This window comes from Grammomys surdaster, unplaced genomic scaffold, assembly GCF_004785775.1.
Source record: "Grammomys surdaster isolate TR1022 unplaced genomic scaffold, NIH_TR_1.0 125863, whole genome shotgun sequence".
Taxonomy (NCBI): domain Eukaryota; kingdom Metazoa; phylum Chordata; class Mammalia; order Rodentia; family Muridae; genus Grammomys; species Grammomys surdaster.
In genome coordinates, this window is record NW_021620689.1 from 1851490 (window position 1) to 1864378 (window position 12889).

Below are 12889 nucleotides of genomic sequence, written 5' to 3' on the forward strand. Positions count from 1 at the left end.
TCTGGTGCGTCTGAAGACAGTGACAGTGTACTCATATACATTAAAAAAAAAATAGTTATTGCCTGGCAGTGATGGCGCACGCCTTTAATCCCAGCACTTGGGAGGCAGAGGCAGGCGGATTTCTGAGTTCGAGGCCAGCCTGGTCTACAGAGTGAGTTCCAGGACAGTCAGGGCTACACAGAGAAACCCTGTCTCAAAAAACCAACCCCCCCCCCAAAAAAAGTTATTAGTAAATGCCTTAAATACCTGTGTCAAGGAGACAGATGTAGCTTTATAATACAAACATTTAATATACACGACTGTACTTATTAATGAAGGTACACTCTGAAAGACACACATCAGTGATTCTGCTGTATGAAACAAACAGGGTGTATTTCAGCAAAGATGCCTAGGAAGTCATTAGCAATACTGTGTTATGGGACCATCCTCCTAGATAGAACGAAGTCTTCCAACGGCTGAAGTATTACACAGCACACGACTACACACACCACACATACACACACACACACACACATACACACACGAGTGTATTTTGTGCTATAGATAAGAACTTGTGTGTGTGTGTGTGTGCAAATGCACATGGAGACCAGAAACAGATGTCAGGGGTCTAGTTCTATTGTTCCACACTCCCCCTTTTTGAGACAAGATCTCTTAATGAACCGAAGCTCACTCACTGTCCAGCAAGCCCCAGAGTCTGTCTTATTCCCCAGAACTGAGATCACAGGTCCACGCCACTGCACCTGGCTTTAGTATGAGTGCCAAGAACACTCAGGCCTGTTCAGCAGGCACTTTACTGAAAGCCATCTCCCCCAATCCCTCGTCCCCAATACAAACTGTTAACTGGAAACTCAAGGTTCTACACAATCTGGCCCAAGCTGCCCTCACAGATGGGGGGGTCTTGTCATCCTATCCTATGAACTCTACATAGTTTTGTTCTGAATTTTATTAACGTGCCGGGCTCTGGGAGTAAATGTAAGCATGGTGCTGGTATACAACTCCATCAAGTCCCCAGGCAGTCAGTGCCTCTTTTCTCCCGCAGTACTTTTGATCTCAACTGTACCCATTCTGTTACTTTATAATACAAATCTGAATCACAATCAGAATCAGATTCTTTACAATGCCTAGAGCACCAGCATTAACATTACCTGAGACCTCATCAGAAACAGACTCCTGGGTCCACCCCATACCTACAGGATGAGTGTAAAAGGTCACTCTCAGCCTAGGACCTCCAGGACCAAGTTCTCAGCACAAAGGTGATTTATTGATTTATTTACCAGAGGGACAAGGGCAGAGAATAAGAAGCAAAGACAGGAGATAGAGGACAAGGAAGAAAGGGAAGGGCGGGAATAAGGGAGAGGGGGAAGGGGTATTTATTCTGGATGATGGAGGACTGCCTCTGGATAGAGACAGATGTGGCCCACAGGAAAATGGCAGTTCATAAAGGCAAAGGAGAAACACCTGGTTAGGATGAGGTATTTAATTTTAATTAGTTATGTTAATTAGATGAGCCAAAGTGGGGCTTTTGATTGCTGGACTTCAATACTTTGATAGCTTGACCCTGGTGGTCAGCCTTAGTCAGAGGAAGTGACTAAATAAAGGAATAGACCTTGATGACTAGCTTTAGGAATATGATCTAAAGGTTTGTAACAAGGCAGAGGGGATGGGGTGGGGGTGGGGGGCAAGGTCTACCAGAGCCACACTGGCCAGTTCGGGCCAGCTAGAGCCCCTTCAACAAGAATCTACATTTTCATAAGCTATTGGTCATTTACATGCACATCTAAGTTTTAGAAACATGAATTCAAAACTGTTTGGCCTAGGGCTGCAGAAATATGTCAAAGGTTGAGAGCACCAGCTGCTCTTATAAAAAGCCCACACTCACTTCCCAGCACCTGCATGGTAGCTAACAACCATCTGTAATTCCAGTTTCAGAGGATCTCATGCCCTCTTCTGGTCTCAGCACCAGGCACAGAAATGGTGTACAGACATATATGCAGGCAAAATACTCATACACATTAAAAAAAATCCTGCCTGAACTATAATACTCCCAGTGGCTTTCTTTCATCTCTATACCCAGGGCTCAGCATAAGGGTCAATACTAACGGTAGGCATGGTAGCACACCTCTCACTCTGGCATTTGAGAGGCTGAGGAAGATCATCAGGTGTGTGGCAACCCCAGAACTTGGGAGATGGAGGGAGAAGGATTCTGGAGCTCACTGGCCAGCCAAGGGAGTTTAACTGGTAAGTTCAAAGCCAATGAGAGACCCTGCCTCAAAGTGGGAGGATGGCATTCCTAAGGATAACACCTAAAGTCATCCTCTGGTCACCACACACACACAGACACACACAAACACACACAGACACACACACACAGACACACACACTCATATACACAAGCATGCATGCATATATACAAACATGCATAAAAAGCAAAAAAAAGTAATAATTTACCAAATGTCATATAGTCTATATAGTACAGTTTTATTGACTTATTTACAGATGTCCCACTATCCACAAAGTTAAAAAGAATGAGTTTGTATCAGTGTTTTTGTTTTGAAATTTGTAAAGAACAGTAAAGGGATACAGATCAAAATATTAGAGTGGGTTTTGCACTATGCTTTTCTGTATTTAATTTTTTTCTTTAATTGAAAACAAAAAAAATGTAGTAAGAAAACAAAGCCACTTTCTTTTTAAAAGTATCCATCCTCAGCTGGGGACGGGGGGCAGTAGTGGCTTACACCTTTGACCCCAGTACTCAGGAGGCAGAGGCAGGTGGATCTCTGAGATCAACCTGGTTTACAGAGTGAGTTCCAGGACAGCCAGGGCTACACAGAGAAACCCTGTCTTAAAAAAAATCAATTACTAAAATAAATCCATTCTCTGCATTAAGCCCTGTACATGCAGCCTTGACTTACACAGCATATGGGAAGCTGGGGCCCCAGGCAGTGGCTGCTGCACAGAAGGCAAGGTCCGGCACCAACTCAAGGCTGCTTTTCAGTTCTTCCTGTTACTGCATGTGATGGCTAATCTTCACTGTCAACGTGACATCTGGAATCAACTAAGACTCAGTCAACTGGGCATGCCCGTGAGGGATTTTCTTGATTGGATCATTTGGGGTGGGAAGACCCACCCTAAATCTGGATTATTTGAGGTGGGAAGACCCATCCCAAATCTGGGCCACACCTCGTGATGGGAGCCCATCATACGGAAAAAGAAAGCTTTTGCTCTGGGCCTGCCTGCTCTCCCTCTCCCGGCCCCCAGTACCCCTTTCTCCATTCATTCATTCTATCGTTAGTGCCATTCCTTTAGAGAACCCTAAAACATGATAAAATACACCGACAGGTGCAAGTGAAGGGACAGAGGGCTCAGGACGCTCACAATGTGAAGCTACAGTCTACCACTACGGAGGCCCGGAGGCAGGAACCGGAAGCAGCTGCTCACAGCACACGCCCCATCAAAGGCAACCAGTTAGTGCGTGCCCCCAGTGCTCAGCCTGCTCTTTCTCCTCTGACCCAGGCTCCAGCCCATGATATCCTGCCATCCACATTCAGGATGGATCTTCTCACCTCAGGTAAGAAAATCTTGCAAGCATGTCTGCAAGCCAACCAAATCTAGAACATTCCTCCCTGAGACTCCCTTCCTAGGTGGCTCTGCATGTGTCAAGCAGACTATAAAAACCAACCATCACAGCCGGCATCCTCTTCCCTGGCCAATCACCCCAAACTCAGAAGAATGTGGCCAGTGAGAAGTCCTTTAGCCCTGTCATTTGGGGAGTCTCACTATTACTCCCTTACCTCCTTCTCTCTTCTTTTTTGAGACAGTCTCAGTATGTGGCATTGGTTGGCCTGGAGCTATGGAAACCAAGATGATCTCAAAATCACAGAGATCCACCTGTTTTGCCTCCCTAGTCCTGGGTGGGATATCCAGCTCCCCATCACAACCCCAGTCACTTTTTGTTTGTTTGTTTGTTTTTTTTGTTTTTCGAGACAGGGTTTCTCTGTGTAGCCCTGGCTGTCCTGGAACTCACTCTGTAGACCAGGCTGGCCTCGAACTCAGAAATCCGCCTATCTCTGCCTCCCAAGTGCTGGGATTAAAGGCATGAGCCACCACTGCCCAGCACCTCAGTCACTTTTAACAGCAACAGGGTACCGCCCTCAAGAACAAGGCATTCAGAATCGCTCATGCTGCACCATCGCCCTCTGGTGGCTGACATTGGAAATGAAACTTGGGTTGATGAGTATCTGTGAAGGGGTAAACATTTTACATGTTCCTTTTCCTTCAGTCCCTCCCTTTTTTGGGGTTTGCAGGGGGATTGACTCTGCCGGCCCCCCTACCCTAACTCCCCCCTCACACACACTGCTCTCGCCCTGGACTCAGACCCACTCGTATCTTTAAGCCATTAAGGACGAAGATACTGACACACACAGAACCAGGACTTGGGCCAACCAGAGAAGGTGGTTCAGATGACATAGGCAGTAAGTAGTGCCACACAATTTAGCCTTCTGCCCTTTCCTGTCCTGGTGGACACTGTTTATCAGCGCTGGTTTTCCTGTCTCCTCCGCCTCTATCCTCTTCTCAGAGCCACAGGTGTGGCGGCCATGGACCCTTGACCATGGCCTAGCATGGAGAAGTCAAGGGCCTCTACCGTAGGCATTGGTATTTCAGGTAGCAACACTGACCCTCATTAGAAATAGCCTAGGGTAGCAATGGCAGCCCTCAACTGCGGTGCTCCAGATCTCCAGACACTGCACAGCCTCCTGGCTCCTCCAGGAAGAAGGAGACACTCACCAGGATATCTAGAACAGGAAGAAAGGTACAAGGCATCAGGTTTATCAAGGCCCAAAAGCACAGCACTTCCAAAGAGGCCAGCCACAGAGGAAGGAGGGCAGCACAGGACTGACAGACACTAGTACCTGACACAAGCGTCTGGCACTCATCTTCTGAAATTTGGTCCCAGGCCTTGGGCAGTGCTTGGATGCTGGCCAAGTCTCCCCAGTGGATAGAGGAGAGAAGGTATTTTCTCTTCAGGTACCTTCCCAGAAGTTAAGGATTACTCAGGAAAAAAAAAAGGAACTTACTTAAACCAAGATGTCTGTGTCACGAGGTCATGTGCTCTTATGGGACTACCGTTGAATGTGGTCCATCTCAGCCATGTGACTAAAAACAAAGGCAGAGCAGTAGAGCCAACCAGTGCCTTTCAGTACCTAGCCTATGGCAGTGCTTAGTGACGTCAGTGTTAGTGGCCGCCACTAGCACACCTAGTACTGCCGCATTGCAGTTATAATAGAAAATGGAGGGAAATGAGGAAGGCCATCCCTACACTTCCAGATTAGGTGACAATCTCCTCTGTCAGTTTCACTGGATTTAGAATCACCATGGAAACATGACATGAGTTGTCTGTGATAGTGTCTCCAGAAAGGTTTAAATGAAGTGGGAAGACCCCTCTGACTGTGGACGGCGTCAGTCCACAGGCTGGGGTCCCAGAGCGAACAGGGAGTGAACAGAGCACCAGCAGTCAGCACTCCCTGCTTCCTGATGCAGGTGTGCTCTTCTCCGTGATGGCTATGTTCCCTCAGCTATGACCTGAAACAAATCTGTCCTTCCTGCTGTGTGTCTGATACTTGATCACAACATGAAAATCAGTAACGCAGTGGGCACTGCTGGTCCATGTGCAGCTTTAAACTTGAATTTGTAGCTCACTAAGTGAGCAGCTGGAGACAGCCACAGGAAACTGAGACTCAGGACTAGGAACAACAGTAAAGGGAGAAAACCAGGGTCAGATGACGGTCACAGACAAGAATCAAGAAAAGGACAGAACTCCAGCCAATTTTCTGCTCTCAGGCTGATCCCCGCCATGTCAATTGTGCTTCAGAACCTGGCCAGCACTGTTTAGCATAGGTTTTGACCACGTGGTTCTGCTTAAAGTTTCTGAGAACTTTGAATTCAGAGTAACAGCCAAAACCTTCAAGATCCTTCTCAGAAAAGCAAGGCCCTCGCCTGCCCTGCCCTTGGCCCTCTCCTGCCCTGCCCTCGGCCCACTGGCCTCAGCTCTTGCATGGACCAGACATGCTCCACCCAGGCGCTCACTCCATCAACCCTCTGCCTGGACTCTTCTTCCAAATACTCACATGGCTCGTTCCTTTCCACTTTCAAACTTTGCTCAAATGCTGTGATATCACTGTCTCAGGATGTCACTGCCTCACGGGCTCCTGCCCCAACCACACTATTAAAGTCACAGCCCACATTCCCTCACCTGTCCTGCCTTATTTGGCACTCACCACATCTGACACTATACACTCCCCATTTTTAAGCCTGCTCCCAGCACTTAGAGTAGTGCCTAGCAGATAAACGGTAAGGAATGACTATTAAAAAAAAAAAAAAAAGACTAACTCAAGAAGAATCTAAGTTTGAGCACTAGAGAATTGCAGCAAATTCTACAGCCTGCTGACCCATAAAATCTGAACCCCCTCCGCACGGCTTCCAGGGGCAGCTCTGGGCAGTCAGGAGGCACTGGAAGGATACGAGCTTCGATAATGTCTGTCAATATCTTGGAGCCACTCCAACATGTCAACCACGGAGGGGCTCACAGCTGAGGGCCTTAGGATGGTCTCAATGTCAAGCACAGCCGCATGCTGCTCATAGGCCTGAAACACCCGCTCCACATGCCTGCTGATGGTGTTCCGAACCTCGAGGAGGGTGGCTCTGTGGGAAAGCAGAGTGTTAGGAAGTGTTCCAAACAAGATAGGGGGTTAGGTTTCTCAAATCACTACTGCCATTTTGAAGTTTTCAGAGGGGACTCAAACCCTAACCCACATGTTAGGGAAGTGCTCTACCACTGAGCTACACCCTTTTTAATTCAGTGAGTGGTGTCCACTCTGGTCTTCCACCTTTCCATGGGTCCTGTGGATGGAACCCAGGTCATCGGGCTCACACAGCAAGTGAGCCCACTTTACCCACTGAGCCATCTTAACCACCTTGTTTGGCTGGTTCTTGAATGGCAATATGGGCTCAGCATGTACAGACTGCTTGAGAAAGCGAGTTATTTCCCCTGTGAATAAAGGCTCCATTGCTCACTGTGTCTTCCAAGAACAGCAAACACATAGTGAATCAGTGAATGAATTGTCACTAGAAAAATAAATATGATGATATGTACAAGGTGCCTTTGGCAGTGCCTACATATTGTTCTAATGCTGACTCTAAGGGACCCATCACTAAAACAAAGGCTGCAACTTCCCAATAGACAAGGGATCCCCTAGCCCAGAACTCTAGCTCTAAATATCTGACTGTGGCTTATGGTGTAAAAACAGGAAACAATCCAAAACTCTCAAGTCTATAGGTCCTGCTTATAGACTGTGACTAACATTACAACAAGCAAAGGAAACAGTATCTGTGTAACACCTGGGTTGTTACTGTTCCATGGACTAGTTACATGTATCCACTTGTGTGTAGAATCAAGTGGTGGTGAAGAGCCCCAGCTGAAACAACAGGCACACTTCAGAATCCCGGCTCTATTTCTCACTGGCTCTGATTTCAGGGCAGTTTGATTTTCTGTTTTCTTGCTTCTAAATGCATGAGCAGGGATAAGCCCGAGGTGTACAAGGTACTGTACATACAGTCCTAAGTCCTGGCTCTCACTGACCTACCGCACAGCAAGGATGTCACCAGAAGAGGACTGCATTCTTCCTCCGTTCTTTTTATCTGCTTTTGTAATTTCTTGCATTTATTAGGTTGGTTTGAGGTTATTTTTATTTATTTGTTTGTTTACTTACTTAGCCCCCTGCACGATTACTCCTGGCTTTTGTTAACTTTTGTAGGCCCACCCTGACTGAAGCTGGGATGCCATGCAGCATTAAGATCTTTCCATCAACAAAGGGGGACACAGAGCATCTTACAGCCTCTCAGCTAGCTTGTCCAGAACAATGTCACCAGCCTCCAGTTGCTTGCGCCTCAACCGCTCCTGTAAGTCTGGAAAAGGACAAAGGGCTGGCACATCCTCAAACCGCAGACTCTGTGCTGCTTGCAGCTGCTCAGCCAGATTGCTGAGAGAGGACAGGAGGGGTGAGCAGTCCTGCAGAGTACTCTGCCACAGGTCCTGCTGTTCCTCCACCACAGGGAAGCACTTCTTCAGGGCCTCCTGCACAACTAGCAGAGGCTGGTCATGAGCCATCTTCTGGGAAGAAAAAAAAAACAAAATAAAAGCGAGTCAGGGTACCAAAAGAGTCTGCATCAAGGGAGAGTCATCTCTGACCTCATGAGAAGACCAGCTTTTGGTCTTCCAATAGCTCCAAGGCAATATTGAAAGGTAGAGAGACTTTGGGGGACATGAAAAAGAACTCCTCATCCTGGAAGCAAGTTGATACTTTGGGGTCAACAATGAAGTGAGAATTCCAGCAGTACACTTACCAACCACTTAAGGTCTTTCTTCCTTCCCAGCTGTAAACCTTCCATGTTCTAGAAATCTCACCATAAATCCCATTTACAGAGAAAGGACCGACACTATCCCATTTAACAACCATCAGAATTCCTGATTTCACTTTATTAGATTATAATACCATCAAAGAATCTCAGAAGCCAGCTCACTTAACTTGTTTTGTTTTGGTTTTTTCAAGACAGGGTTTCTCTGTGTAGCACTGGCTGTCCTGGAACTCATTCTGTAGACCACCAGGCTAGCCTCGAACTCTCAAACTCAGAAATCCGCCTGCCTCTTCTTCCCAAGTGCTGGGATTAAAGGCGTGTGCCACCACCGCCCGGCTCAATTACTTGTCTTATCAGACAACTTCTTGTGTGAAGGGAATAACAAGGGTTCTTAGAATCCCTTTTGAGATGTAACCTGAAAGCCACCACAATAAGTATACATGGCTAATGTAACATGACTTTAATTCCTGCACTCTGGAGGCAGAGCCAGGAGGTTCTTTGGGATTTGTGGCCAGCCTGGTCTACAGTTCCAGGACAGCAAGGGCTACACAGAGAAATCCTGTTTCAAGAAACTGAGAGGAAAAAAAGAAAAGAAAATCAACTGCTGATCTCCCTGGAGAAGCCTATACCCACGTGGCTATGTCTAACTTCCTGAGATTCTTTGAGCAGCCTACAAGTGTCTTTTATTTTATGCCTAGGTATCTCTCTCTTAATCCTTGTGCTTAAGTCTGTATTTAAAACAGCTTTAGGGTTGTATGTACGCTGTGTTTGTGCTGTGAGTATGGCTGACGAATACGGAAATCAGGAGATCACTTCCAAGATGGAAAATCCGTCAGATTCAGCATCTACTTCACCTGATGCTCCTCAGACTAGTGAGAATCCACCATCACCCCCGACTTCACCTGATACTCCTAAGACCAGTGAGAATCCACCATCACCCCATTCGAAAAGTTCAGGAAAGCAACCTATTACTGGAACATCTAAAGAGAGATTAAAGAAAGCAAGGTCTTCATCTCAGTCTTTTTGTAGTGTGGTGAAGCGTATTAAGGTAGAGAATGAAGAAAATGATCAGACCCTTCCAGAACCAGGAGAATCTTCAAAAGAAGAAAATTGTTCAAAGGCCCAAGAAAGCTTGAAAAACAAAGACAGTGAACCTGAAAAAGAGAGCTCAGAGAGTAAAAATGCATGTGACTCTAAGTCACCTGACACTGGGTCATCTAGTGCCACTCAAAAAGATGCTGAGACCAAGACGACTAAACAAAGTTTAAAGGAAGAAAAAGCAAAATTGACTAGGCAGGTTCAAGAGAAGGAAGACCTTCTTCGGAGGTTAAAGTCAGTCACGATGTACAGGATAAAGAATGTTGTGACTGAGTTAGAGGATTTAACAAGGAAGTGGAGGAAATGTGACCCGCGGCTGCTGCGTGAGCTGCAGTCCATCATGTCCGGGGATGAGAAACTGACCCTCACCAAGTTGATCGACTGCTATGGGAGAGATGACAAATTGCTGCACTATAACAGACGTGAAGAAGAATTTACAGGGGTTTGATATTTTTTTGTTTTTTTTTTTCAGGCTTTCCCCCCCTTTCTTCTTGGGGTGATGGAATCATACCCAGGGCCTCAAAAAAATGGGCTCTGTTCCTGAGCTGTACACTTGGCCCCTTTACAGAATATCTTAGAGAATGGCAATGAAAAGAGAAATGTTTTAAAGGGAAAAAAAGATCTCAGCTGTTGTGGCTTAGAGGAACGTTGAACAGTTTGGGATATTCTGACACAAAATTATAAAGTGAAGCTTAGTATCTGGATATGTTTGCTAAAGAAAATATTTAAGTATAAAAAATTAAAATTGTGTTTAAAAGGAAGTTTGGATAATTTTAGAAACCAGGGTTAATACATTGATTTGGGGGGTGGGGCAAGAGGTTTTATATTCAGTATTAAAAAGCAGTCCTGTTGAATGTCTAAACTTCAAGTGGCATAAATGTAACCTGCCCCTCCTAAGTTTATGGACCTATCCTCATCAGCTTAACATATCTGTCTGCTAATCTAGCAACTAATTAAATTTACATGGCTACAATAAATAAATAAACAAATAAATAAATACAGCTTTAGGCTGGTAGTTGTCGAATGCACCTTTAATTCTAGCACAGGGAAGATAGAAACAGGCAGATCTCTGTGAGTTCACGGCCAACCTAGTCTACAGAGAGATTTCCAGGCTAGCCAGTGTTATATGGTGAGCCCCGTATCAAACGTGTTCGTGTAACTCTGCTTCATAAGTTGGTTAGTGCTGAATTCTTTTCAGCGTCAAAGCCATCAACTGAGCTGAAGTCTCTAAAAGGTTAGAGGAACTCCTCACGTCGCTGAGGGTGGCAGGGGGAAGCTGTGTCTCTAGTGACACTCAAGAATAGCGATTCTGACGGTCCTCTTACCAGCTCTCCCCAGGACTGTTGCTTCAGGTCTTCCGAAGGAGGTTCTTCCCGACAGGGCAATCTGCTTTAGATTGCGAGTCCCTGGGGTCTGTCCATCCCTGGACCTGTGCTTCAGGAGCCAGAATCTTGTCTCCTCTCCTTAAGGTTTCTAGCTCTGTCCCTAAACCAACAGGAAAACGTAAATCCTGGGTTGTCAACGCTGAGTTGACATTAAAAACTACACTACGCTTGGCACTGTCTGCACGCTCACCAGTGAGAACTCACCACTCTAGTTCCACCGCTCTGGAGTCGCGAAAAGATGGCGTATGCCGCAATGACTTCTGGCCATTGAAGTCCTCTATGAGGATTGGCTGTCGGAGGGAGAAGAAGCTTTATTGTGATTGGGCGTTGTGAGAACTTCCAAAGAAGGCGAGTTGCTATTGGCTAGGCTGTGTCCGTTGAGTTTGAATTGGGTGGCGGTTACCCGAGGAGCTGCCCGTCCCTTAGTTGGAGCTGTGAGGTTTCCGCGTCTGTGTTTTGGGGCCCTCAGGTACGTTTCCGCAGAGTTCTGGATACCTAGACTCCAACGACTGAACTTTCGCTGCTCACGCCTTCTTTCCCCATATCAGTCGCTGACCCGGCAGCTCGACCCCTCGCTCAACACACCCGGCCGCCATGCCGTCCAAGAAACGCAGCAGCCGCGGGACCAAAACCAACACGCAGCGGAGCCGGAAGCTCGCCTCCTTCCTGAAGGACTTCGACCGCGAGGGTAAGGGATGGATTCGTGTGATCGTGAGTTTTGGGTGGATTGGGACGCAGGTGTGATGGCTTCGCACACCTGACGCGGGATCCGTCCGCTTTCACCTCTTTGTAGTGCAAGTTCGAATCAAGCAAATTGAATCCGACAGACAGACCCTCCTCAAAGAGGTAGAAAATCTCTACAACATCGAGGTCCTTCGGCTCCCCAAGGCTCTGCAAGTCATGAACTGGCTTGACTACTTCGGTAAGAGCTGCTAGCGTTTTCCCTGTGACTAACTAGTGCTTATCTTGAAAGCTTCCTATAGGAACATTCAGCTGTCCCCTTCTTAATAAGGTCTAAAATGACCACCGGCGGGAAATTTGCCATGTGTCATAACTTATAAAAGAATGATAGGCCCATAGGAAAAAAGTGTCATGAGTTACCCTTCAGATGAGTGTTGTTAGGATAGTGCATCTCACCTTCACTGCTGAGTGAGAAAGCTTTAAGAGATATACCAGAGATAGCATGATGGAGGTCGGAGGGAGGGAGGGAGAGAGGGTGGGGGGGGGGAGGTGTCAAATCCATAGTACAAAGTGAGCTTCTGATTCTTAAAGGCTTCCAGAGGTTGGGGGAGGCTGTTCCACACTGACATGACCTAGCCCAGGCTAGCCTACCTGCCAATAGGCAAGGATGCAGGCACTCGGTAGAACTATAAAAGTTTTCCTGCAGCTTTACAGAGAAGGGAGAGAATTACAAGGTCAGGACACATCCTGTTTTCTCAGCATCTCTGTGTCCAAGGGGAGAGTTGCAGGAAGGCACATCCATACTTTGGGGAGGGTCCTACTGCTCAGTCCCACCTGAAGCTGCCATCCAGCCCGTGGGTAGGCAAACCATTGCCCTTAACAGGCCAGGTAACAAATAGTTTCGATTTCTGGAGCTGTGTTTCTGTTACAGTTCCAAAAGAGCCATGGTGAGTTTGATTTCTGGGCACACTGGAATGTCAATTGCACAGAACTTTCACACATCGGAGGTATACTTGTGTGAACTCAGCCTTCTAAAATGAATGAGTAAATTAAGAAAAGATTTGGTTTTGTCAGAGCTCAATTCAAACAGTATCCTCAAACAGCCTCTGTCTTTCAGAAATTGCCAACTTAAAAATGCACACATCCACTGGCCAGTGGTGGCGCATGCCTTTAATCCCAGCACTTGGGAGGCAGAGGCAGGCAGATTTCTGAGTTCGAGGCCAGCCTGGTCTACAGAGTGAGTTCCAGGACAGCCAAGACTACACAGAGAAACCCTGTCTCAAAAAAACAAAACAAAACAAAACAAAAAAGAT

At 46.6% G+C, this 12889-nt stretch overlaps 2 protein-coding genes and 1 pseudogene across 4 annotated transcripts in view; 2 read left to right on the forward strand and 1 right to left on the reverse strand.

Moving 5' to 3' along the window:
- Positions 1-4048: 4048 nt before the first annotated feature.
- CUNH1orf109 (chromosome unknown C1orf109 homolog) lies at positions 4049-11114 on the reverse strand. 3 transcript variants are annotated; one of them, XM_028790117.1, is made up of 6 exons: positions 11100-11114; positions 10836-10995; positions 7890-8167; positions 6520-6699; positions 4911-5029; positions 4049-4793 (listed from the first exon to the last, which is right to left on the reverse strand). In XM_028790117.1, exons 3-6 carry the CDS (start codon positions 8162-8164, stop codon positions 4714-4716), a joined length of 654 nt encoding a protein of 217 aa, XP_028645950.1. In that variant the 5' UTR covers positions 8165-8167; positions 10836-10995; positions 11100-11114; the 3' UTR covers positions 4049-4713. The 3 variants fall into 3 exon arrangements, with proteins under 3 accessions (XP_028645950.1, XP_028645951.1, XP_028645952.1); XM_028790118.1 differs by lacking the exon at positions 11100-11114 and having other exon boundaries at positions 7890-8164; positions 10836-11086; XM_028790119.1 differs by lacking the exon at positions 11100-11114 and having other exon boundaries at positions 4911-5019; positions 10836-11086.
- LOC114641009 lies at positions 9127-10084 on the forward strand (annotated as a pseudogene).
- A 178-nt stretch (positions 11115-11292) lies between the features above and the next one.
- The window catches only part of Cdca8 (cell division cycle associated 8), a 17650-nt gene continuing 16053 nt past the window's right edge, over positions 11293-12889 (forward strand). The window contains exons 1-3 of the mRNA XM_028790144.1: positions 11293-11364; positions 11444-11583; positions 11689-11817. Coding sequence (XP_028645977.1) covers positions 11490-11583; positions 11689-11817 — 223 coding nt within the window. The 5' untranslated portion in view covers positions 11293-11364; positions 11444-11489. The remainder of the gene's footprint in view (positions 11365-11443; positions 11584-11688; positions 11818-12889) is intronic.

Excerpts from the sequence above, each read along its gene's own strand:
- CUNH1orf109 (XM_028790117.1), bottom strand. The coding sequence starts at position 8,164 with ATGGCTCATGACCAGCCTCTGCTAGTTGTGCAGGAGGCCCTGAAGAAG. Across the intron at positions 5,030-6,519 it reads GACAGACATTATCGAAGCTC|GTACCTGAAGAGAAAATACC; the intron begins GTATCCTTCCAG and ends ACTTCTGGGAAG. Across the intron at positions 4,794-4,910 it reads GTGCCAGACGCTTGTGTCAG|ATATCCTGGTGAGTGTCTCC; the intron begins GTACTAGTGTCT and ends TTCCTGTTCTAG.